The 24,640-nt window shown below is 38.2% G+C and overlaps 1 protein-coding gene across 13 annotated transcripts in view; it reads left to right on the top strand.

The window, feature by feature from the left end:
* Window positions 1–2,575: 2,575 nt before the first annotated feature.
* KATNAL1 (katanin catalytic subunit A1 like 1) overlaps window positions 2,576–24,640 on the top strand; it is a 192,223-nt gene continuing 170,158 nt past the window's right edge. For 3 of the 13 annotated variants that reach the window (XM_082365173.1, XM_082365171.1, XM_082365170.1), the window contains exons 1-3: window positions 2,578–3,463; window positions 19,082–19,254; window positions 21,070–21,230. In XM_082365173.1, the coding sequence (XP_082221299.1) occupies window positions 3,403–3,463; window positions 19,082–19,254; window positions 21,070–21,230 (395 nt within the window). In that variant the 5' untranslated portion in view covers window positions 2,578–3,402. Of the gene's footprint in view, window positions 3,464–3,698; window positions 3,837–3,856; window positions 4,010–4,125; window positions 4,566–16,393; window positions 18,493–19,081; window positions 19,255–21,069; window positions 21,231–24,640 lie in introns of those variants that run through there. The other 10 variants (XR_014236887.1, XR_014236888.1, XM_082365169.1 and 7 more) reach the window with 7 other exon arrangements.

Below are 24,640 nucleotides of genomic sequence, written 5' to 3'. Positions count from 1 at the left end.
GTGAGCAGGAATGACCTGGAAAGGTTTCATGTAAAGGCCTGAGTTAGTTTTGATGGAACAGGTAGAATTTAGTGGAGGGGGGAGCATGCCAGGTGAAGAGAACATTAGGAGCAATAGAACAAGCCCCTGCGTGCTTGGTGCGGCGCTGGAACCTGGGGGCCAGAACCAGTGAGGGAGATCTGAGCGTCGCCCGGGGCCGGGATGAAGCCTTGCACATGGACAGGGTCTGTGGACTGAACGCTGGGAGCCATTCCCACGTTTAAGGAGCAGGTAGGAGAGCTGGTGAGGAATGCAGTGATGATGCTTTGAAGAGAACCAAGGTCACGGAGCACAAAGGAGGGGGGTCGGTAAAGTCAAAGGCTACCAAGGCCAGGGGACTGAGAACTGAGGGAAAACTTCTGGCTTTGAACCAGAAGCGCCAAGTCTCTTTTTTTTTTTGGCTGTCTTGTGGCTTGTGGGATCTTCGTTCCCTGACCAGGGATAGAACCCCGGGCCACAGCAGTGAAAGCGATGAGTCCTCCCCACTGGACCGCCAGGGAATTCCCACAGAGTCTCTTTAATGAGGGCGGTGGCTCTTGACCATATTGTCTATGTCAGGAGATAAATCTGGTATTACTTTCAGCCCCATCTTTTGAATTTGCACAGTGTGTTTAACTATCACTTGAACTGGTAGAAAGTATCCAGTGGAAACACCCAACTAAAGTTTACGGGCAGTCCCCGTAGTTTCCCAGCCGTCCAGAGCCACGCCAGGTTTTTTAAGGCTGTGCTTCAGTGGCTCGTGGTCTTCCTGTGCGTGACTGCCCTCCTTCAGCTTCCTGCAAAGCAGCTGTTTCCTTTCGCTGCTGTCATCCGCTCTCCTCAAGGGGCTTGTCCCGCTGCATGGAGGCTCTAGGATCCCAATTTCAGAAAACAAGGAGGGTTATGCGTTGGGACCTTGCGTTTGGAGACCTCTTCATGGTTGTAGGCTGCACTGCGACCCCGGCCAGCTGCTTTGCAAATGCAAGTGACTGTGAACACAGGACACCAGGTGAAGGATCAATGGATCAGGTGAACCTGTCACCCTGACTAAACATGTGTTCAGCTGGGAGCTGATCAGTATCATCTTCCCCAGGAGTAAAGGAGAGTCTATTTATAGCCTTAAAATATACGCACAGTTGTGACCAAATTGCTAGAGGTGACAGGTCCGGGTGTTGCTTCTGTGATTGCTTCATACTCAGGTTTTGTTCTGGATTTTCTTTTTTGAATGCTGTCATTTCTTCTGCACAATATAAGCTGTGATCACGAAGACTTTGGTTTCTTTTCTTTCTCTTGGACATCAGATTCTAGCTACTATCAACTGCTTCCTCACTTATACTAAATAGTTTTCATAATTGAATCCACTCTGTAGGTAGCCTAAGCACGTCATGTGCAAAAGCTGCTTACTTATTGAGTAACTATACTGTGGGCTGAATCAAATAGAATATGCAGAAATATTCTGGGGTGAAGACAATTATTTTAATAGCTGGCATTACAGTTTCTCTTGGCAAGGCACTTTTTTGTGTGTAGGAAAGTACTTTGATAAACAATTTAGGAATGGAAGGTGACCCTAAGTATAGATTCGGAGACAGAGATAAGTAAAAGTGCTATATAAGAAGAGAAAAGAGGAGGGGAGGGATGGGACCACAGAGATGATGGAGAGTGGGAAGCTGCGGTTCATACTTAAAGAGGATGGGGGTCGGTGGATACCAAGGCCGCTGGGATACTGAAGGACTTTTAAGAGCAGGGAATTATAATTTTAGGTTATTTGCATCTTTCATTCAGAACCCTTTGGTTGCTCCAAACCTTCAGAAGAGTCTGCTATACGAACAACCAAAGAAAAGAGTCTGCTTTCCACATTGTGTGTCAGCAGGAGAAAAAAGCGTTGCAGGAGGTAAGATGTGAGTCAGTCTGTTTAGAGAAAACAAGAGCTCAGAGCCAGAAGTGACCCTGAAATTGTAAGCCCCCAAGGAATATGCAGTCTTGGAGAGAACACTGGCCTTCCACAAAATCTCTATGGACAAGGTGACCCCGACTGAAAATTGATGACACACAGCAGCTTGCTATTTTCAATCATAAATTCTCGAGAGGCTTTTATTACTAGAAAATGACAGGGTCAGTAATGCCTCCTTCCTCCTCCATTTACTTAAATCTGTAGGCCTCATTTTCCTCACCTGCATATTCTGGAAATTGGACCTAGAATATGTCTGTGGTCTCAATTAGAGTCTACAGCTCTAATAATAATAGCTGCTATTTTAATGTTCTTTTTTTGAGGTAAATTTACCTACAGTGAAATGTACAAATCTCAAGTGTAGCATTTCATGAGTTTTGACAAACGCATATACCCTTGGAACCCAAATCTAAGCAAGATATAGAGCTTTTCTATCACTACAGAAAAATTCCCTCTTCAAACCACACCCTCACCTCCAGGAGCCCACCCTTCTGGCTTTTATCACGATGGATCAAAGGACTAATACTTTAAAGTTACTGTTGAATGCCAGGCTTTGTTTTAGAGTGCTTCATCAGCATCAGTGCTTTTATTTCTCACGAGCACTGTGAAATGGCTCTTATCTCCATTTTGCAGATTAAAACGTTGAGCATCAGACCAATTAAGTTGCCCCTGGTTATCAGCCAGCCACCCAGTGTAGCGGCAGGACGTGAACGAAGAAGTGGGTTATAGACTCACGGCATCTCTGAGACGGGTCATGGCCAGCCCACATACGATTATTTAAGAAATATTATAGATCAATGTTCAAGTGAAATCAATGCCATTTACAAATTCTCAAGCCTCCCGAATAATCCTAAAGGCCGCATGCATTACACTTTACTAAATGATTCGTTTCTATCCTACACAGAAAACGGCAGAAAGGAGATGTGAGAGGTTGCAAATTCGGTTTTACTGGTGAAAAAACCCAAATGAGGTGGCTTAGGCTCCAAACATGCCTCGAGGCAGGGCCCGCGGGGATGCCGGGATAGGCGGAGAGGGAAGGGCTGGACCAGCGACCTTTAAGGAGCCTGGCGCCGCTCCTTCCTCTGACGCCACAGGCATCCTCTCCGAATAGAGCAGGCTCGCCGCACTCGCCGAGAGAACGGACACGCGTCCTGCCACGGGGATTGGACGCTGCCGCGCAGGGCTCATCGGCAGCACTGGAGTTCAATTCGTCACCCGTCCCCCTCCATGCCACCGTCTCCCTCCGCTCCTAGGCGCACCCTAGTGCCTCCCTGCCCCGGCATCTGGGTGGGTTCCCAGGCTCCTCCCCAGAGCTGACTTCGAGCCCCACGCCCTACAGGCCCACGGCTGCCATGGCAACCGTACGCCGCCGCCGCCGCCGCCGCCTCTACACGCACGTCGCGAACTAACGGACTCCGCGGCGGCGGCGGCGGCCTATGCCCCACCCCAACCCCACCTGGACCGCAGCAAAACGGTCGGTCGACCTGCGGCACCTAGGTAATGAATCCGAAGGAGACGGGCGCCAGCTACAGAGCCGGCGGTGGGGTATCCGGCTTGACAGCCCCACCCCTGCTCCCGCCGCGGGAGACGCGGGGGCCGTGCGCGGCGGGGGAGGCAGTGCGTGCCGTGAGGGACGGGGAGAGCCGCGGGCGCGCATGGCATGATGGGGATTGTAGTTCAGCGGCTCCCTGGGCTCGCGGCCTTGGCGGGGCGGCCTGGACGGGAGAACTACAAAGCCCGGCGTCCCCGACAGCTGGGAAAGACCGATAAACTGAGCCGAGCGGGGAGAGACAATCTTTCTCTTTGTGTTGAGGGGGGCTGTGGGGTGGTCGCGGAATTGGGTTCTGAGCGCTGGGAAGGGGAAGTGGAGGTGAGACTCGGGCTTTCCGCCCCGCCATTTGGCCCGCCCCGGTTGCAGCACTGGCCCCACCCCGGCCCGGCCACTGCCCCGCGTAGTCTCTGGGAGGAGCGGCCGCCCAGGCTGCAGGGCCTCGGGCCTTCGGCGCCTCTCCCCCCCAGGTTGCTGCCTCTCGGTGCAGAACCGTATGTATCGCACACGTTTGATGGGAGACCCGAAAAACTATATTTTAACAGGCGTTTCTCCTTTTCCCTGATTCCCTCCTTTATTTCTAGGTATTTGATCAGATTTGTTCTGAAGTAGGAGGTGTTTGCATTAATTAAACCCATTGATGAATAATTACTCAAAGGGCATTAATGTTTAAAGGTTAAGTGTGGAAGTAGAGAAAAGATACCATGCTGTTATATGGTAGTATCTGATATTTTTACCGTTTTGCATTTTGTATTTTATTTATTGAGGGTCAAGATCCACCCCCGCCTACTAGCCTGAACACTGCCTACACATATTTTGATTCTATTTGAAACCTTAGTTCAACTTTAAATAACTGTTTTTGAAATACAGACTTGTCTTTTTATTTCATTTTTTTTAGCAGTGGGTAGTAATTATTCTCTTTTTTATAACATTTTTCAGAATTTTTCAGGACCATTTTTCAGAATGAAAAGCGCCATGTTCTTTCTTTCTTTCTTTTTTTTAATGCTCTGGAATACATCTTAGCACCTGAAGTTTGCTCAGGCCCTGGCGGTAAGGAAGCTGACACAGATTTAGAAAACCTGCCTTGTCTACCCTTTAACATTTTTCGACAGGTAGAATACCATCTTAGAAATTTGGCATTTTACAGTGGTATGTTGGAAAATTATTGATGTATTGTGGACTTATTTTGTGTGTGTATGTTTTAAAACAAGAAAACAACATAAGGCCACTATAAAATTCCTTTTATTTCCATTAAATGAAGTTGGGCTCTGTAAACTATACTTAAAGTAGCAGTTTCATAGGAGGAGATAAAAAGTAGGTTTAGTAAGACCACTAGAAAAAAATCAAGACCTTATGGTATACAGTATAAGGATTTGAAATATCTTATTTATTCATTCAAGATTTGTTTATTCATTCATTCAAGATTTGTTAAGGACCTATTATGTGCCAGGCAATATATGCCAGGTGGTGGGAATTAAGAGATGATAGAATATAGTCTGTGTCCTGCGTGGGCACACATTCGTGTCATCACAGTAGTGTGGGAGAGAGGTGCAAGTTGCTGTGAGCCTCGCGTGGGAATACGTGGTAATATCACAGTGACGTGTATTGAATACTTACTCTGTGGGAGGTACTCTTTGGCGTATTTTGCATGCAGCCCCTTATTTAATCCTCACAGCAATCCTGTGAAGTCGCTGCTGTTATCTAGAGATGAGAAAGCAGCCTTAGAGACCTTGCCCAAAGTCATAGATGATAAGGTGTGAACCTGGGATTTCATCCCAAGTGGGTCTAACTCATCTCAGTCAGGATCTCAACCACTGATGCCGTTTTCCACACCCTTTGGAAGAAAGAGCCTGACTCTGTCTAGGGAGATTAGGAGAAGCCTCCAGAATGATGTGACATTTGACTTGTGTTAGGAAAGTTGCTTAAGCTTTTACTGGAGAGAGGCTGAGGAAAGTCATTCTACGCAAATGGCATAACAAAAGCAAAGGAAAAATTGGAGTGCTTTGTGTTTGCGGAACCCTAGGTCATTCTGATGACTAAATCCCAGAATACTTGCAATGTAGTGGGAGAGACCAGATCTCGAAGTACTTGGTACCATGACAAAGCGTTTAGAATTTTTCCTCAACATGGGGTGACTGTTGAAGAATTTCTGATGGAGTAGTGCCATTTATTGGGTTTGTATTTTAGAAAGACCTCCGGCTCCAGTGTGGAGAATGGATCCAGGAGAGTGGTGATAGGAAAACCAGTTTTAGGGGAAAAAAACCCAAAAATGTCCAGTAAGGAAATGAAAAGAGCCTAAAGTAAGCAGTCGGAGTTATGGAAAGAGATGGATTGCAGGAGTATTTAAGAGGTAAAATTGATATGACTTAATAAGAGTTTGGATGTTGGGGGCTAGAAAGATTTGGAATCCTAAGACGAATGATTCTTAGTTTTCTGGCTAGGGTGACTGATGGGATAGTGAAACCACTGATTGAGATGAGGAGGAACAGGTTTTTATCGGGGCAAAAGGTAAAGATAAATCAGTTTACTTTTGCGTATTTGTTCCAGGTTCCTGTAGGATATTCAGGTAAGGAGGCATTTGTATCCGGAGTTCAGGACAGAGCTCAGAGGTAGAGGTTTACGTGTAGTTAAGTAGTTATAGGAGAGAATGGACCAGCTCACATAGGAGGAATGTGTAGCTATGAAAAAAGAAGAGGTTTGGCTATGGAACTCTTGGGAAACAGCAGCATTTACAGGGGGGTTGAGTTTCTGGGGAGAGGGGGGTGTATTTGAAAGGAAGCGGGAGCCCACAGTTGAGGCTGAGAGGTCAGGAGGCAGAGAGCAAGGAGAAGAACCACAGAGAGCTTCACAACAAATGACGAAGGAGAGGAAAGTAGGAAGCAGGGAGGGAGTGGTCCAGGTGCCTCGGAGAGGGCGAGTAAGGCAAAGATTGAAATGTGTCCAGTGGATTTAGTGACTGCATATCATTTCCAAACTTTGCAAAAATGAAGAAGAGGAATCTGGGCATAGGCTACTTGAAAAAAGTTTCCGTATTAATACATATACAAAAGAAAACAGAATAATGAGCCCCATGTAACCATCACCTAGCTTGGAGAATGAACACATGACCAATTTTGTTTCATCTATCATCTCTGCCCGCAGTTGGATTATTTTATTTATTTCTCTTTTAATTAATTAATTTTTATTTTTGACTGCGTTGGGTGTTCGTTGCTGCGTGCGGGCTTTCTCTAGTTGTGGCGAGCGGGGGCTACTGTTCGTTGTCGGTTGCAGAGCACGGGCTCTAGGCGCGCGGGCTTCAGTAGTTGTGGCTCGCAGGCTCTAGAGCGCAGGCTCAGTAGTTGTGGCTCACGGGCTTAGTTGCTCCGCGGCATGTGGGATCTTCCCAGAGCAGGGATCGAAGGGTGTCCCCTGCATTGGTAGGCAGATTCTTAACCACTGTGCCACCAGGGAAGTCCCATGTATTATTTTTAAGCTAGTCTGAGGTATCGTATCTTTTTATCTGTAGTTATTTCAATATGTATCTTTGAAAGTTAAGGATTCTTTAAAAAAAAAAAATAAAACTGTAATATTACCTACTTAAAAAATTCAACAGTACTTCCTTAACATAAAATTTCCAGTCACACTTCTTTTTAAAGAAGCTTGACTGTGAAGAAAAAGAGTTGAGGCAAACTAAAAGAGGTTTGTAGGTTGTTTTTTTTAAAAAAGATTGATGACAAGCTATTAAGGAAAGAGCCAATAAAGAGGAAATGTGTGACGATGTAGGCGACGAGGAGCGAGGAGAGAGCTGATCGAGGTCCCTGAGAAAGTGGGGAAGGATGGGGCGAGCAGGGTGGAAGAATTAGGCTAGAATGAATTTGGTACTTTTCCTAAGCAGCAGCTAAGTGCTAGCTGTGTTACTAGGCAGGATGCTAGCGTTGATAGGAGGGGAGACGCTCTGAAAAAGGAAGAGATGCGAATAGATACAGGTATTTATAGGTTGGGTGGTAAAAGGTGAGAGTTCAAAGCTTATGGCCCCTAAGAGGTGGAGAGAAGTAAAGGTCAATTGATGAGAGATGAGATTGGGGTTAGGAAAGGAGAATAGTGGAGATTTGAAATAGCCACTATAGAAGGGGACCTGAGCTAGGACAAGTAAGAATTGTTTCATTGATTAGATGACAGCAAAACACCAGGCGGTGTAATTTTTTTTTTCCTTAAAATTTGTTTGGTTTACTAAGGGAAAGCTTAAAATATTGAGGAAACCAATATGCTAATGTGTTCCTGAAGAGAAGAGAATTCAGGCCAAGAACTTATGATTGGACCATTCCTCAGTAACTTTAGATTTATTCATTTAAACTGATAATTGCTGTCTATTTGTATAAATATCACACTAAAACTAGAAAGGCCCTGACAGAGCTTTTGGATCAATACTTTATTTTCTCAACATGTACAGTGATATTCTTTTACAGAGAACATTTCTCCAAGGATCATTTCCTGAGTGTGGTGCAGTGGGAGGGGTCAGATAGATCTGTTGTCCACTTCTGGAACTACAGCTTATTTTCCATGTGATCGTGCGCATGTTTCCCAACCTGCGCCCCACTCAAAAAAGATGTTAATACTATCTATAAGATTTTGGGGAAAATTAGACAGTTTAATGGAGGTGAACCTGAAGTGCTCCATAACCGAAGGCCTTTCTCTTCCCCTTCTCCCCCTTCCTTACCAACAACATGGCAGGATCGTCAGTTCTCTTTGACAAAAGGCCATGTTCTGTGACTTTACTTGACCATATTAAGCAGGTAGATCAGGTAGTAGTTACATTACAAAATGATAATTTGATCTATATAAAAAGATTCATCAATTATTCTTTTAAATGAAGCTTAAGTGCTATAAAATGTTATTTTATATAGACTGTTAATAGTAACAATGTCTTTGCCTTAGTTTTGTCTTCAAAGAAACAGGGGGTTCCAGTACAAGTTTTGAGATCCCAACAGCTCCAAAATTCTTTGATTCTCTGACTCATCTCATTTTTGGACTGATCCATATTATGATTTCAATAATATTTGAGCATCTATTTGTAAATGAAAATATGTATATATTTTAATGTACTCAGCATTATTTTAAACATTTTCTTTCCTCGATAATCGTAATACAAATGGTAGACCTAGTGAAACTATGCCTTAGAATACCTAGTAAAAATCAGGCATATACAGGCATTTGCTAGATAAATTTAAGGTGTAGATTGAGAAGAGTTAAAAAAAAAATGCAGTAATTTTCCAAGGTGCATTGTTTCATCTCCAGTAGATGTCTAGAAAGCCATTTTTATCACACTGCTTGATGTGGAGTAAGCATTCAGTAAATGTTCTTACTATTATTTTCATGCTTAAAGGGTATTTATGCACTTAAGAGAAAATTTATAATTTAAGCTGCCATTTTGAGACAGTGGCGGATGATAAACATTTTCTATCTTTTTTAATGTTTTAACAATGCCAGTGGAATTTAGTACATGGGCAGAAATTATTGTAATGGTTACTTCTGAGAAACATTTAAGCTGTTCAAATTCTCTATCTAGATTCTCTCGTGTTGCACAGACAGTTATTTTCTGTTTCTCAAGTATTTGTGAAGTGAGCTCAGGTGAGGAAACAAATGAAAAAGCTTCATTGCTACAGATATTTTCGTCTTATCTCTGGGTATATGATTAAGTCATATTCTCCATTATTCATGGCAAGCTACAGTCCTTGAGACTATAACCCCACATAAAGAGGTGGGAGGTATCATGACTTTCAAAGTTAACTATTTTGGTGACTAGTATTCACATAGTAGGTTAATTTATTGCTATTAAAACACACTTCAAGATGCAGTAATTTGAGAAGTTGTGGTTATATGTTTGTTTGATTGCTTGTATTTATAGCAGTCATTGCATGAAATAAACTGGAATTTGGTGATTTGGATAAACATTAAAAAAATATGTGGAGCCTGGACATTGGTTGCATTCAGTGTGGTACAAAATGCTGAAAATTAAACTCAATTTGTTGTTTTGCTACCACTATTCTAACTAGTGTTATTTTGTTCACATTGCTATAGTTGAGGCTGCTTCAGTGTTTCTAGAATAAATATCTACTTTCAGGAATTTACAGCTTGTGGTAGGAAAAGGAGCAATGTGAGAGAAATACAGAAGTGTAAGAATGAAAATAGTTTAACGCAGACTTTTTTCTTAAGCCTCACATGTATTATAACTGAATTGGATAGATATCACTCACATTAAAAATTAGTTTGAAAACAATGTTTTCTTTCCTATTTAAAAACCATTACTGTGGAGACAAAAGAATTATAAATACCATGTTTTAATTTAAAAAGGAATTATTAGTGACATCCTAAGCAGTTTTGGGTTTTGAAAGTAAACTAGTTATTAGTTTTCCCAAATGTATGTCTTAGTCTTGGTATAAGATAAAAATCCAGGTATGTTGGCGGAGAAAGCTGTGTGTGCGCGTGTGTGTGTGCTCGCGTGTGTGTGTGTTTTGTGCAGGATGGTGGGGGGAAGGGTGTGGTTGGAGGTGCAGCTGGAGGGAGAGCTTGGAACCAGGGGTTTATTTGTTATGTTTAGATCTGAGTCATGAAGGAGACAAGTCATAATTATCTAGAACCAAGTGAAGCAATGTTTTTTTCTTCTTGGTCTGAGCATGAACTTGAACTGAGCTCTTCTTTTCATTCTGAGAATAGAACTCTCCTTGAAGATATACTTGGATCGTTCTGTGTAGGGCAGCATGACTGGATCAGTTCAGTAGTAAATGTTGCAAGAAGATGCTGATTCATTTTTGAATACATGATAAAATTATACCTCAGTAAGAGAAGTATTGTCAAGTGTGCGACATTGCCAAAATATTTCATGCCTCCTTTACATGTAACCTGACCGTTTAAAAGTCCTAGAAACTCTTCTAATTTAAACTAAAGGAGATTTTAAAAAACCCTCTTATACTTCAAGATTATGGTTAAAAGTAATTAAAGTTGTGGTATAGCTTCTAGGAATTTATAATGAAAACTGGATCCGTTGATTTACTGTTATTTTTGAGGAAAAATTAGCTGCTCCAAACCTCTGTTTTAATGTTGAGTGTGGAGTAAAATAGTTTATGTTGATTCAGTGTCATCATACGCTAGGAATGATGCTAATGTATTATCACACTTAATTTTTACAATAACCTTATGGCGAGAGATATTATTCTCCCTCTTTTATAGATGTAGAAGTGAGAAATTACATGATTTGCCTGAGGTCACAACAGAAAATTTGTGGTGCCTGGATCCCTACCCAGGTTTTTCTGTCTGAAATTTTTCTATTGCCTTCACGCTTGAAGAGTTTAGCTTGGTATGCGATTCTAGGTTGGCAGCTCCCACCCCCAGCACATGCAAGGTACTGTTCTGCTGCCTCCAGTCTTCCAGCGTTCTTTTTGAAAAGTTAGCTGTCAATATATTATTTTTCCTTTGTTGATAATATATCATTTCTCTCTATTGCTTTTAGGTTCTTCAGTTTTACTACACGGTCTCTAGATGTGGATTTATTTTTATTTATTTTGAAACAGAGAGTTACTGTCCTCTATATATTTTGGAAATTTTTTAGCCATTATATATTGGATATTGCTCTCTCCTTTTTTCCTTCTAAAATTCATAATAGACATATGATGGATCCTATCTTTCTGCTCTCTGCACTTCTTATCTTTGCTTACTTATTCTATCTCTATATGCTGCATTCTGGGCAGTTTCTATAGCTCTGTGTTCTGGTTTCTTGATTCCCCTTTCATCTGTGCCTAATCTGCTATTTTCTCAGTCCACTGAGTTTTTCATTTCAGTGACTGTATTTTTTAATGCTAGAAGTTCTTTTTGATTCTTTTTCACATGTGCCTATTCATTTTTAAATGACCCTATGTTTTTAGATGTACTTATTTTATAGTAACTATTAGATTATCAAGTGCTTTTGATAGTAGCACTGATTCAGCTATATGTTGTAGCCTTTGACTCACCCTCATGATGGATTGTATTTCTTGTACCTTGAAATTTTGGATGTAACCTCAGTGGAAATACTGTGAAGCCTTGGTCAAGGATGTATCCTGTACTTTTGTGTTTATTTCTGTGAAGTGCTATATGGAGAACTGGTGAATGAATAAACAAATTTGATATATCCATATAATGAGATACTGCTCAGCAATAAAAGCGTTAAATTACTGATATATGAACAGCATGGTTGAATCCCAAAAGTATTATTCTAAATGAAAGAAGTCAGACACCAGAATATATACTGTATCATTCTATTTATGTCACATTCCAGAAAAGACAAATCTTTAGTGATTAGTGAACAGAAGAATGTATGCAGTTGTATACATTTTTCAAAAGAAATCAAATTGTACTCTTAAAATTAGTGAATTTCATTGCATAAAAATTATACCTCAGTAAAGCTTATTTTAAAGAAACAGGCAAAACTCAATGGTAACAGAAGTCAGAATAGTAATTGCCCTAGAGGAGAAGTACTAACTGTGAGGAGACCTGGATTCTATGGGGTATGGAAATTTTCCGTATCTTGATGTGGGTGTTACCTGGGTGTAACCAATGTTAAAATTCACTGCAGACTTGTGGACCTCTACGTTATATACTTCAATAATAAAATGCAAAAGGAGGAAAATACTCTAGAGAGGGGTTAGAATATAAAGTTGAGAAAATCTCGAAAAAGTAGAGCAAAAGGACAAAGAGATGGAAAATAGGAGAGAAAAGATAAGAAAATTAGAGGATCAACCTAGAAAGTCCAATAGCTAAATAAATGGTGTTTTAGGAAGAGAGAAAAAATGGAAAGAAATCATCAATGAACTAATTCAGCAATTTTCCTAAAATTGAAGGATATTAATTTCTAGATTGAAAGAATCCCAGATAGACCCATATCAAGCATATCATCAACAGTTTTAGAAAACTTTGTCAAAAACAATCCTACAAATTTTCAGAAAGGGGAAAAGACAGTTTGAATGACTTCCGTTTCCTCAACTTAATCTTGAAACTTAGAAGGTAATAGAGCAATGCCTTTAAATTTTTGAAGGAAAATTATTTGCAAGTGAGGATTCAATAGCCAGCCAAACTATTACTGAAGTATGAGGGTAGAATAAAGGAGTTTTCAGACATGCACGAGCTCAGAAACTTTACCCCCCATCTATGGAAAATGTGTTCCGTAAAGGTAAGGGAGTAAAACCAGAAAGAAAGGCACGTGATAGACAAAAACATGATTCAAAATAGAAGAGACAAAGGGACTCCCCAAGATGAATTGAGATACCAGGTTGAACAGCCTTGGAGGGTAGATGGAGTGTCTTCCTCCAGAGCAAAGGTTAGGCTTCCTTACAGCCTTGAAAGAAAGATATTATCTTCATTTGGAACAAAGGGTAGGCATGCATGGTGTTCAATATAATAGATTTGGGTTCCCTAAACTTAGGATTCTTCTCCTGTAACGCAGGCTCCTGCATATGCTGATATCACTTGGCCCATTATGTGTTGCCCTGTGGGAACTGGGGTTTGGGGGACCAGTGCTAAAAACCTCAACAATCTTAGGTTGTTGGGTTGTCTTCTGGAAGTTTTGTAGTTTTAACTCTTACATTTAGGTCAGTCATTCATTTTGAGTTAATTTTTATGATGTGAGATAAGAGTTGAGATTCAGTTTTTTTCCCCCGCATATGGATATCTAGTTGTTTCAGCACCCTTTTTTGGAGAAAACTTTTTTTTTAATTGACTTGCCTTGTCAACTTTGTCAAAAATTAATTTGCCATATATGTATGGATCTTTCTGGACTCTGTAATTTGTTCCATTGGTCTGTGTGTCTATCTTTATGCCAGTCCCACACTGTCTTGATTCCTGTAATTTTATAATAAATCTTGGAATCAATATAAGTTGTCCTGCTTTACTATTTTTTGAAATTGTTTTGACTATTTTATGTCCTTTGTATTTCCATCTAAGTTTTAGAATCAGCTTGTAGATTTTTACAAGAAAGGCTGCTGGGATTTTGATTGGGATTTCATTGAGTCTGTGGCTCACTTTCCACGGAATTGACATCTTACCATTATTGAGAGTTTCAATTCATAAATGCATGTGCACATACACATACACGTATGTATTTCCATTAACTTAGGTCATCTTTACTTTCTCAGTGTCCAGATCTTGCATATGTTTTGTTAAATTTATCCCTTAAATATTTAATATTTTTGAATGATTTCATTGTTTTGATTTTAGTTTTCAATTGTTTATTGTTAATATATAGAAATACAATTGATTTTTGAATATTGACCTTGTATCCTGAAGCTTTACAAAACTAACTTATTAGTTCTAGTAGTTATTATAGATTCCCTAGGATTTTCTCCATTAACAATTATGTTGTATGTGAATAAAAGCAGTTTTACTTCTTCTTTTCTAATCTTTATCCCTTTTATTTTTTTCTTGGCTAGTTGCACTGGTTAGAACCTCTAGTTTTAACGTTGAATAGAAGGGGTGAGAGGAAATACACTGGCCTTGTTCTTTCTTGATCTTGGGAGAGAGCATTCAATTTTTTCACAGTAAATGTGACGTTAGCTGCAGGTATTTCATAGATTCTCTTTACTAGGTTGAGGAAATTCTATTGTCAGTTTGCTGAGAGCTCTTACCATTAATGATGTTGAATTTTGTCCAGTACTTTTTCTGCATCTACTCAGATGATCATATGTTTCATTTCTAGTCTCTTAAAATTATATTGATTGGTTTTTTAATAGAAACCACCTTGAATTTTTGGTATAAACCCCACTTGGTCATAATGTGTTATCCTTTTTATATACTGGATTTGATTAGCTAAAATTTAAATATTTTTGTATCCGTGTTCCTGAGGGATACTGGTAGGTAAATTTCTTTTCTTATAATGTCTGGTTTTGGTATCAGGGTAAAGCTGGCCTTAAAATATGAGTTGGAGGTTTTTCCACCTCTTCCTTTTTCTGAGAGAGTTTGTTTGGAATTGGTTTATTTTTTCCCTGAGTACTTGAGAGAATTCACTTGTGAAACCTTTTGGATATGGAGTGTTTTGGGGTTTTTTTTGTTTGTTTTGTTTTTTGGTGGAAAGATTTTAAATTACAAATTGAATTTCATTGATTGACAGAGGACTATTCAGATTAATTACTCTGTTTCTTCTTGAGAAATAGCTTTGGTATGTTGTGACTTTCATAGAATTTGTCCATTTCATTAAGCCCTCTTTTGCCTTTTAATAGCTCTAAAGTTTGTAGTGATAACCTCTTCATCATTTCTGATTTTGGTAATTTGTGTTTTCTCTCTCCCTTTCTTGGTCAGTAATACTAGAGGTTTAATCATTTTTAATGATCTTTCCAAAGAACCAGCTTTTGGCTACATAGAAATTTCTTTTTTATTTTTTTCTGTTCTATTTTATTGATTTTTGCTCTTAACCTTATTATGTTCTTCCTTCTACTTCTTTTGGGTTAGTATGTGTTTATTTTCCTAGATTCTTAAGACAAGCTGAAAACAGGAGTTGGCAAACTATAGTCTGGGGGCCAAATTCAGTCTGCTCCTTATTTTTGTATGGCCCATGAACTAAGAATGTTATTTTCATTTTTTTTTAATGGTTAAAGAAGTCAAAAGAAGAATAGTGTTCTGTGACGTGAAAATAAATGAAATTCAGATATCAGTGTCTGTAAATAAAGTTTTATTGGAACACAACCACACTCATTTGTTTACATATTGTTTATGGCTACTTTTGTGCAGAGTTCAGTAGTTGGAGTAGAGACTTTGTGATGTTCTCATTGCTTTGCATTGCTGCTTGATGTGCACTATAATCACAGTGTTTCATGTGCCCTGCATATCACTGTACTGTGACATTTTACTTCATTTATTGTCAGCGGATTCCCATCATGTCAAAACAAGAAAAGATGAGAAAAATGGACTTGACATATTTATGCTTTTAAAGCACAGTGGAGTGTAGAATATTGAACTAAATGACAAAGCATTGTGATTATTATGCAATGACACTATAGCTGTGCTAAAGACATACAATTTACACTGACATTACCAGACTAATCATTCGTCATGGTATTCCCAATTCATAGGAAAGCAGTGGTTAGAAAACTTAGAAAACTTAAAAAGGAATATCTTTTTAAGCAGAATTTCTTCACAAAATTAAAAAACGAAAATCAGGCTGCACCCAGAGTAAGTTTCTGAGTGTCTCATTTGTTGGCCAAACAAGGAAGTCATTTACCGATGGTAATTTAAGTAAATCTTGTTTGATTGTAGCAGCCAAAGAAATGTGTCTGGAGAAAATAAACTTGCTTGTGACTATTAGCCTTCTGGTGAGAACAGTTGCTAGAAGAGTTGAGGACATCAATAATCAATTAAAAAAAAAAAAGGCAAATGATTCTGAGTGGTTTTCCTTGGCTCTTGATGAATTGACAGATGTTACCAAAACAGCTTAAGTGTTTGAGAAGTCAATGCTGAGTTTGAAGTTACTGAAAAATTACATTTAATGAATAGTGTTTGTGGAATAGCTACAGACAGGAATACTTATAAGAAGTTGAGAAAACACGAATTCTGTACAACCTGAAGTAGAATCTGTTAAGATGTGTTGAAACTCGGGGTGGCCGAAAATATGTGTAGAACAGAAAAAGGCTTAGGTGAACAAATTTACAAAGCTGTGAAAATGTAGCATGGTTAAAGTTGTTGGCTCTTCACTGTTTTTTAAAAATTTATTTATTTTTTATTTTATTTATTTTTGGCTGTGTTGGGTCTTCGTTGCTGCGCACGGGCTTTCTCTAGTTGCGGCGAGCAGGGGCTACTCTTCGTTGCGGCTCACGGGCTTCTCATTGCGGTGGCTTCTCTTGTTGCGGAGCACGGGCTGTAGGTGCACGGGCTTCAGTAGTTGCAGCACGCTGGCTCAGTAGTTGTGGCTCGCAGGCTCTAGAGTGCAGGCTCAGTAGTTGTGGCGCACAGGCTTAGTTGCTCTGTGCCATGTGGGATCTTCCCGGACCAGGGCTCGAACCCGTGTCCCCTGCATTGGCAGGTGGATTCTTAACCACTGTGCCACCAGGGAAGCCCTTCACTGTTTTTTTTTTTTATCAGCAGGTGTTTTGCAGAGAATATTTGAATCTCTCATGTAGTAAGGAACCATTAGTGTCTTAAGACTTGAGTGTCCCTCTTGAGGACTTAGCCATTCTCAGTTCCATGAATTTTTGTCAGAAATAGACTTGCCCCTACCACACAGCAGTTTGGTGGCTTGTAGTGGTAAAGTTCTATTGTAATCGTTTGAGCTAAGGGCTGATTTGAAATTTTTCTGAATGAGAGGAACTGCTCTCACCCACTATTACTGAACACTGAATGGCTTTGGAAATCAGTTTGGCTGCAGACTTGATAATGTTTCTTTATGAATCAACTGAAAATTACAGGACCAAACAGTGCTTATATGCAAAACTAAAAGTTATTTCAATGCCAACTAATGTTTGAATCACAAGTAATACCAAGCTATTTTATATAGCTTTCCTTGCTGTCAAAAGTTAAAGCAAAGAAGTGAGATCTCCATTCCCACCCAGATTTTCAGTATATTTTTTTGAGCTCAAACTACTTTGATGCAAGTGCAAAGGAAATTTCCATATTATGAAATCCATTTAAGTGTGTAATTGAGATACTTCCACTTACCCTTCAATTGGAAGTGATTAACATGCAATGTAATGACATGCTAAAAGACATATCAAGAGAAGAATAAAATCTTTAAATGCTTTCCAAACAGTGACTATGCTGGATGAAATCATATGCTTGTGATTTGATATCATTATGTGACAGTACCTATCTGGGTAAAAAGATACTTTTAAACATGAAATGCATAAGTCTTATTAAAGAGCAGCATTAACATATGAACATTTGCAATTGATTTTGATGATAGGGAACAGTAACTTTGAATCCGAACTACAGGAAATATCCCCCTACAGAAGAGTTCCATTCTTATTAGTAGACCTGTTTTGCAAAAAGTTGTACTCAACTATTACTACTATAATATTTTGAATTTTGTCAATAAAAATTGTGGACATTTTTGTCTCATTATATAAGTACTTACATAATATCCTCGATTTTGCCCATTGCCCCTCAAAGCTAAAAATATTTACTCTCTGGCCCTTTCCAGAAAAAGTTTGCTGACCCCTGCTTTACATCGAGATATTTTCAGTCTGCATATTTGTGTGCCTGTACATATTAGCAGAATTAATGCTTTTGTCTCACAATGACTAATTTGAAGAATTGTTCTAATTTGAAGAGGAGGCTTTCCATGGTTGTCCTATTTTCTGTGGGTAGATCTACTGAATGTTGAAATTTCTTAAATTTGTGTAAAAGTAGTGTACTATTTGCTGCAGTGTGAGTCTCAAGTAACATAGATGCTGCCTTCAAGGAACCTATGCCTGGAGAAGGGGCAAATAATATGCCAAAACACATAAAGGAAACAGTTTTATTCTCAAAAAGGTACTGGAGTCAGCTGAAATGACTAGAACTAGAGGCGGTTAATTTTGAGGAAGAGTTTTTGAGCCCCTTAAGAATAGATAAGAAGTAGAGAGGAAGAGCCAAGCTACCCACGTCAAAATTTAATTCCCTCAGGAAGGCATGGAGAAATATTTTGATTTTTCTCTACCAAGTGTATTCATTGGTTTACTGTTCCAGGAAGTAAGAGTAGGTCAATTTGGACTCTTTCCCAAGATGTCATTCTCCTGTATCTCTGGACTTCCTAATCTTTGTAGTTTTCGGTGGAAAGCAACTTTGCTTAGAAGCCTTGGATGATCTTGGGAGACTTTAGAGAAGCCTGGAAGAAAAGCCAGAATTACTGGGCTGGAGGGCTTTGGTGGAAACCAGAGGTTCAGATGATATTTTTTCCTAGCATCTTATAGAAGGGGAAAGATTAACGATAGTTATTTGCACAGACAAAAAGCTACAAATGACAAGGTCATAGAAGATTACAAGATGAGGAGCAAAAAGAGCTCAGGTAGTTTAATTCACAGGTTTTTGCTTAGATTTAAATTGTATGGAACAATTAAATGTATATAAATGATGCATGGACAACTATAGGCTGTTCTTTTAAAATGTGTTCCTTAAGTCAAAAAGTTCCTTAACTTTTTGTTCTTGGGGCCAAATAGTTTTAGTGAGAAATAGTTTCTGCAGTTTTAATTGATGTCATTGGAAAATGTGAGATATTCATATATTTATTTTTACATTGTCAAGAATAAGTTGACTAAAATAAAGCAAGTTCATCTTTACTATTATTGCAGCTTATAGTAATTATAAATGAGCAAGGAGAACTAGTGTCTAATTTATGTACCTGTAACATAAATCGATAGTTCAGAGCTGTGTAATTTGTCTCCTTATTATCTTTTTGTGTGTTCTTTTGTGATCTCCTTTGTATTTCCAAAATTGGGAATTTTGTTCAGTATTATAAGATGCATTCAGATAACCTCAAAGAATGAGAGAACCATTTTGACTTTCAAAGTAGTTTTAAGCAGATCTTTTAAATCATAATAAGAAATGCTTTAGAGTCAGTACTGAAAACTTAATAAAAAGTCATATTTTATGTTTAGGTCTCCGAAAGATGAATTTGGCTGAGATTTGTGACAATGCAAAGAAAGGAAGAGAATATGCACTTCTTGGAAATTATGACTCATCAATGGTGTATTACCAGGGGGTGATACAGCAGATTCAGAGACATTGCCAGTCAATCAGAGACCCAGCTGTCAAAGGCAGATGGCAGCAGGTAAGATCATGTTCAAGTATTCAGTGAATAAGGGCAGTGGTCTGTTATACTTGAAAGATAAGAGTTAGAGAATTAGTTTGAGATTTTGTAAATAGCTCTTATTTGTCTGAATACTGAAATATATTTAAAATGTACTCTGAATAATTTTCTGTCTTTCCCAGTTAATATTTTATATACTTTCGATAGTATATTTTATGAGACATATTTTGAAGATATTTAATTCAAATTGAATCTACTTTTAATTCTTTTTCCTGATCAGTTGACTAATTTTGTGTGATTACAAATTCTTGAAATAAGGTATTTCTACTTGCCTTTTCCCCTTTCATTTTACATGTAATTTTGACGCATTTCATAAAACTTTTCCTTTAAGAAGATTTCCTCTTCTTTTGAAAGACTCCTTACAAATACAAAGGAGTCAGTAATCTAATAAAAAACACTAATATATTTGCTGTGCCTCTTGACTATACAACTTGGTTATATAATATTACAGTTAATAAAAACTTGAATTAGAATTTCCCCACTTACTCTTAAAACTTAAAATCCTTTTAAAATTAAAAGTACAAAGTCAGGCATTTCTTTGAAGTTTCATTTATGTGCTAATGCCTTTCAAGTGTTTCTTTTAAGTTTTCCACTGGTCAGAAATTGATGTTTTACTAAGTTTTCAGGGTAAATTTGGCTTATTTTCCAACTTAAGTGTTAACCAAATTATGTTGAGTGAGAACAATACACTCGCTTTAACTCAAGTTGAAATTTTTAGTTGTGTTCTATCCTGCATCCTAGCCCCAGGCAAGAGTTGTTTATTAATCTAGCATGGAAATATTTTTGACCTGTTCTTAATTGTGTTAAATAGTGACCATTTCTGTTCTGGTGCTTCTACTATGTTTCTTTCCATTAGGTCCTGAAATTTCATTTCTCTAAGTGTAGCATATAATTGCATATATTAGTTGAATTTAGATTTTTCTTTGGTTCTGTGACTCCTTTATATGTTCCTTTCTATATATTATTTGAGATAAAGTTTAAGGGAAAGTTTCTTATGCTCTGCTTTATAGTAAAGTGTGCTTTCTGGTTAAGAAAATTAAAATTGTTAAAATTAATTTATAAATGTAACTTTCAATCTATTATCTGCTTGCCTTTGAAAATTAGTTTGGGCTCAAAGTTTGAAAACATGAGAATTTCCACATAGTTGGTGCTCAGTGAAGTTTTTTAAATATGGGAAAAATCTTGCCTTTGAGCTCAAAATAAACTTTAGCCAGGACTTGAAAGATTTTAAACAAGGCGAAAAGAATTCAGACTTTGGTGAGGCAGAATTTAAATTGGAAATGGGTAAGTCTTAGTATCAATATTACACCACTTCAGGCTTTCAGATGCTCACGACGGGCATTTCGTATTTTGTGATATTGGGGATAGGAGATGCTGATTTCCTATCAGCATTTTGGCTGACAATTTTTGAGGAAGCTATTTACAAATATATTAAAAGTATTTAGCATAACATTATAGATTTCTGGGAATGGTTAACTTCTTACTAACTTAGTTGCTTGTTTTAAATTGTCTTAATGGTCATCACATTCTTTGGTAGAAAGAATTTCTTCATGAAAGATATATAACGACTTGCACTAAGAAAAGATATATATTACACGTATGTCTTCAAACCAATTCCTGGCCTCCTATGTAACTTTAAATAGTTGTTTTTATTAACTATGTTTTAATTACTCATTTTGCATACTTTGAAAGACATTAAGAAAACTAGCATTCTATAGCAATTTGTTATTTGTAATTTATATAAATATTTTGTAGCATAAAGGCTATTTTTTTAAGGTTCGGCAGGAATTATTGGAAGAATATGAACAAGTTAAAAGTATTGTCAGCACTTTGGAAAGTTTTAAAATCGACAAGCCCCCAGATTTCCCTGTGTCCTGTCAAGATGAACCGTTTAGAGATCCTGCTGTTTGGCCGCCCCCTGTACCTGCAGAACACAGGTAAATGGGACTTTATATTCTCTCTAGGTATTTCTATAGTTAATTGATATTCAGAGTGACGAGAGTAAAGCTTAATTTGAACAAAGTATGAAAAACTGTTTTGGGGGGCATGTAAATTGAATACCTATTTATAATTTTCACACGTGTGTTTACAGGGTTTGTATTTGATAAAGAACAGAAGTATATCATTTGTCATATATCTTGCTTTTGGAATATTTTACTACTGTAATCAAAACAATAGAAATCTACTGCTAGTCCTAAATTTTTAGTTTAACTGATAAATTTATCAGTTAAGCGAGTTCTTTTAGATTTCATAATGTCAGCATCAGAGCTTTTTTGCTTTAAAGGACTAACAACTTTAGATGAAATGGTGGACAAATTGGATTCATCTGGTTGGGCATACAGCCAGTTTCCTGAATCTTAGTGTTGAAGGAACCTAACCTTTCCTTAAAGGTGGAAGGGCAAATTCCCTAGTGTGGCAATAAGGCTTGACGTTTATCTCCTTGATGCTCTGTCTGTGCATCATCTGCATTAAACCTCTCTCTTCTTCTTCTGTGCTGTCTTCCTGTCTTTGCATAGTCTGTTCTTCCTCGAGGAATAACCATAGTCCCCATCTAAGCAACTCATGCTCATTCTTCGAGTCTCAGCTGAACTGTTTGTCTTCTCTGCAGCCTTTTCTGGTTTGCCCCCACATAACAGTGTTCATCCTAGTTATGTTGTGTTTCTTTGTCTCTTGACAAGATTAGGGGTTTTGCAAGGGCAAGGACCATGTTTTATTTACTCAAAACAGATAACAAATAGCAAACTTCCACTGCTCACACAGTGTTTGGCACATAGTAGGCATTCAGCCAACATTGAATGAGTAACTTCATTAATTCCACAAGAAACTGAGGTCCGGGAGACCTTGACCTGTACGTTAGGCTAGACCAGGAACTGAGCTTAGGTCTTTCTGGCTTTCAGTCCCCTTTTTTGTGAAGTTGTATATTGTGGCCAGAGTGTTGCATCATAGAAAATAAATATCCCTTTGGTTAGTAGCTGTGATCATGTATTTAGCTTGTTGATCTCTTAAAATTTCCTCAAAGCATTTAAAGAACTGTGAAAAGTAGTTAATTTATTCCTTCAGGGTTTTTTCCACTGAGTTAGAGATAATTTTATGATTCCCATTATAAAAACACTAGATGATGATTCTTTTCTAAGGTCTACAGTAATATAGTGCTTTCCTCAGATGTAGCCACCCTCAGGTGTTTTGGATTAAGGTGACTGTTACCCCTCAAAAAGCACTGTTTCAAGAGTCATAGGAAGTTCCAAAGTAAATATAATGGCATTTTGATGGATCAGACTTGAAAATATTATGTATGCGTAATAAATACCTTGTTTTTTCCTGAAAGTCATTAATTTAGAAATACATTTCTAGTTTAAAGCTAAAAGCTGACACTATTTTTATTTAGATATAATTGACATAGCATTGTGTAAGTTTAAGGTGTACAGTCTGTTGATTTGATATATTTATATATTGTGATAGGATTATCACAGTAGCCTTAGCTAACACTTCTATCACGTCACATAGTTATTTCTTTTTCTGGTGGGAATTAAGATATAGTGTCTTAGCAACTCTGAAGTACGTGATGCAGTATTGTAGTGTTTAATCGCTGTGCTGTGCATTAGATTTCTAGGACTTATTTAACTACTGGTTGCAAGTTTGTACCGTTAAACACCGTCTTCCCAACTCCCTGCCCCCAACCCCCATCTCCCAGCCGCTGGTAACTACCCTTCAACTTGCTGTTTTTACAAGTTTGGCTTTTTCAGATTCCACATATAAGTAATATGCATTAGTCCTTCTTTGTCTGACTTAACTCACTTAGCATAATGCCTTCAAGGTTTATCCATGTTGTTGCAAATGGCAGGATTTCCTTCTTTGTCACGGCTGAATAATATTCCATTGTAGTATATGTGTACCACATCATCTTTATCCATTCATCTGTTAGTGGTCACTTACATTGTTTTCATATCTTGGTTATTGTAAATAAAGCTGCAGTGAATGTGGGAATGCATTTATCTCTTCAGTATCCTGTTTTTATTTCTTTCGGTTATATATCTGGGAGTGGAATTGCTGGATGGTCTGGTAGTTCTATTTTTAATTTTTTGAGGAACCTTAATACTGTTTTCCATAGTGGCTGAACCAATTTTCATTCCCACCGACAGTGCACAAGGATTCCCTTCTTTCCACATCCTTGCCAACCCTTATCCCTTGTCTTCTTGATAATAGTCATTCCAGCAGATACGAGGTAATATCTCATTGTGGTTTTGATTTGCATTTCCCTGATGATTAGTAATGTTTAGCATCGTTTCGTGTACATGTTGGTCATTTGGATGTCTTCTTTGGAAAACTGTCTGTTTAGTTCCTCTCCCCATTTTCTAATTGGGTTGTTGTTGTTGTCATTGAATTGTATGAGTTCTTTATATATATTTACTTAACATTTTGGATATTAACCCCCTATCTGACTTATGGTTTGCAAATATTTTCTCGCATTTGGTAGGTTGCCTTTTTGTTTATTTATTTTTATTGCTTCTTTTGCTATGCAGGAGCTTTTTAGTTTGATGTCGTCCCACTTGTTGATTTTTGCTTTTGTTGCTTGTGCTTTTGGTGTCATCTAAAAAGATCATTGCCAAGACCAATATCAAGGAGCTTCCTTCCTGTGTTTTCTTCTAGGGTTTTGCAGTATCGGGCCTTATGTTTAAGCCTTTTAAATCCATTTCGAGTTCATTTTTGTGAGTGGTGTAAGATAAGGGTTCAGTTTCATTTTTTCACTGTGGTTATCCAGTTTTCTCAACAGGATTTGTTGGAGAGATTATCCTCTCCCCCATTGAGTGTTCTTGGCTCCCTTGTCACATAATAGTTGACTGTAAATGCAGGGGTTTATTTCTGAGCTCTCTATTCTGTTCCACTGGTCTATGTGTCTGTTTTTATACTGTTTTAATTACTATAGTTTTGTATCAGTAGTATAGTTTGAAATCAGGAAGTGTGATGCCTCTGGCTTTGTTCTTCTTTCTCATGATTGCTTTGGCTATTTTTGGTCTTTTGTGTTTCCATACAAATTTTAGGATTCTTCTTTCTAGTTCTGTGAAAAACGCCATTGGAATTTTGACATGGATTGTGTTGAATCTGTAGATGGCTTTGGGTAGTATGGATATTTTAACAGTATTAATCTTCTGATCCATAAATGTAGGATATCTTTCCGTTTGTTTGCGTTTTCTTCAATTTCTTTCATTAAAGTCTGGTAGTTTTCATTGTACAGATCTTTCACTTGGTTAAATTTATTCCTAAGTACTTTATTGCTTTTGATGCCAATGTGAATGGGATAATTTTGTTTCTTTTTCAGATATTTTGTTGTTAATGTATAGAGGCACAA

The sequence above is a fragment of the Balaenoptera borealis genome, assembly GCF_965194805.1.
Source record: "Balaenoptera borealis genome assembly, chromosome: 18".
In the NCBI taxonomy this organism is placed as follows: domain Eukaryota; kingdom Metazoa; phylum Chordata; class Mammalia; order Artiodactyla; family Balaenopteridae; genus Balaenoptera; species Balaenoptera borealis.
This window is presented reverse-complemented; position numbering and strand designations above follow the sequence as displayed.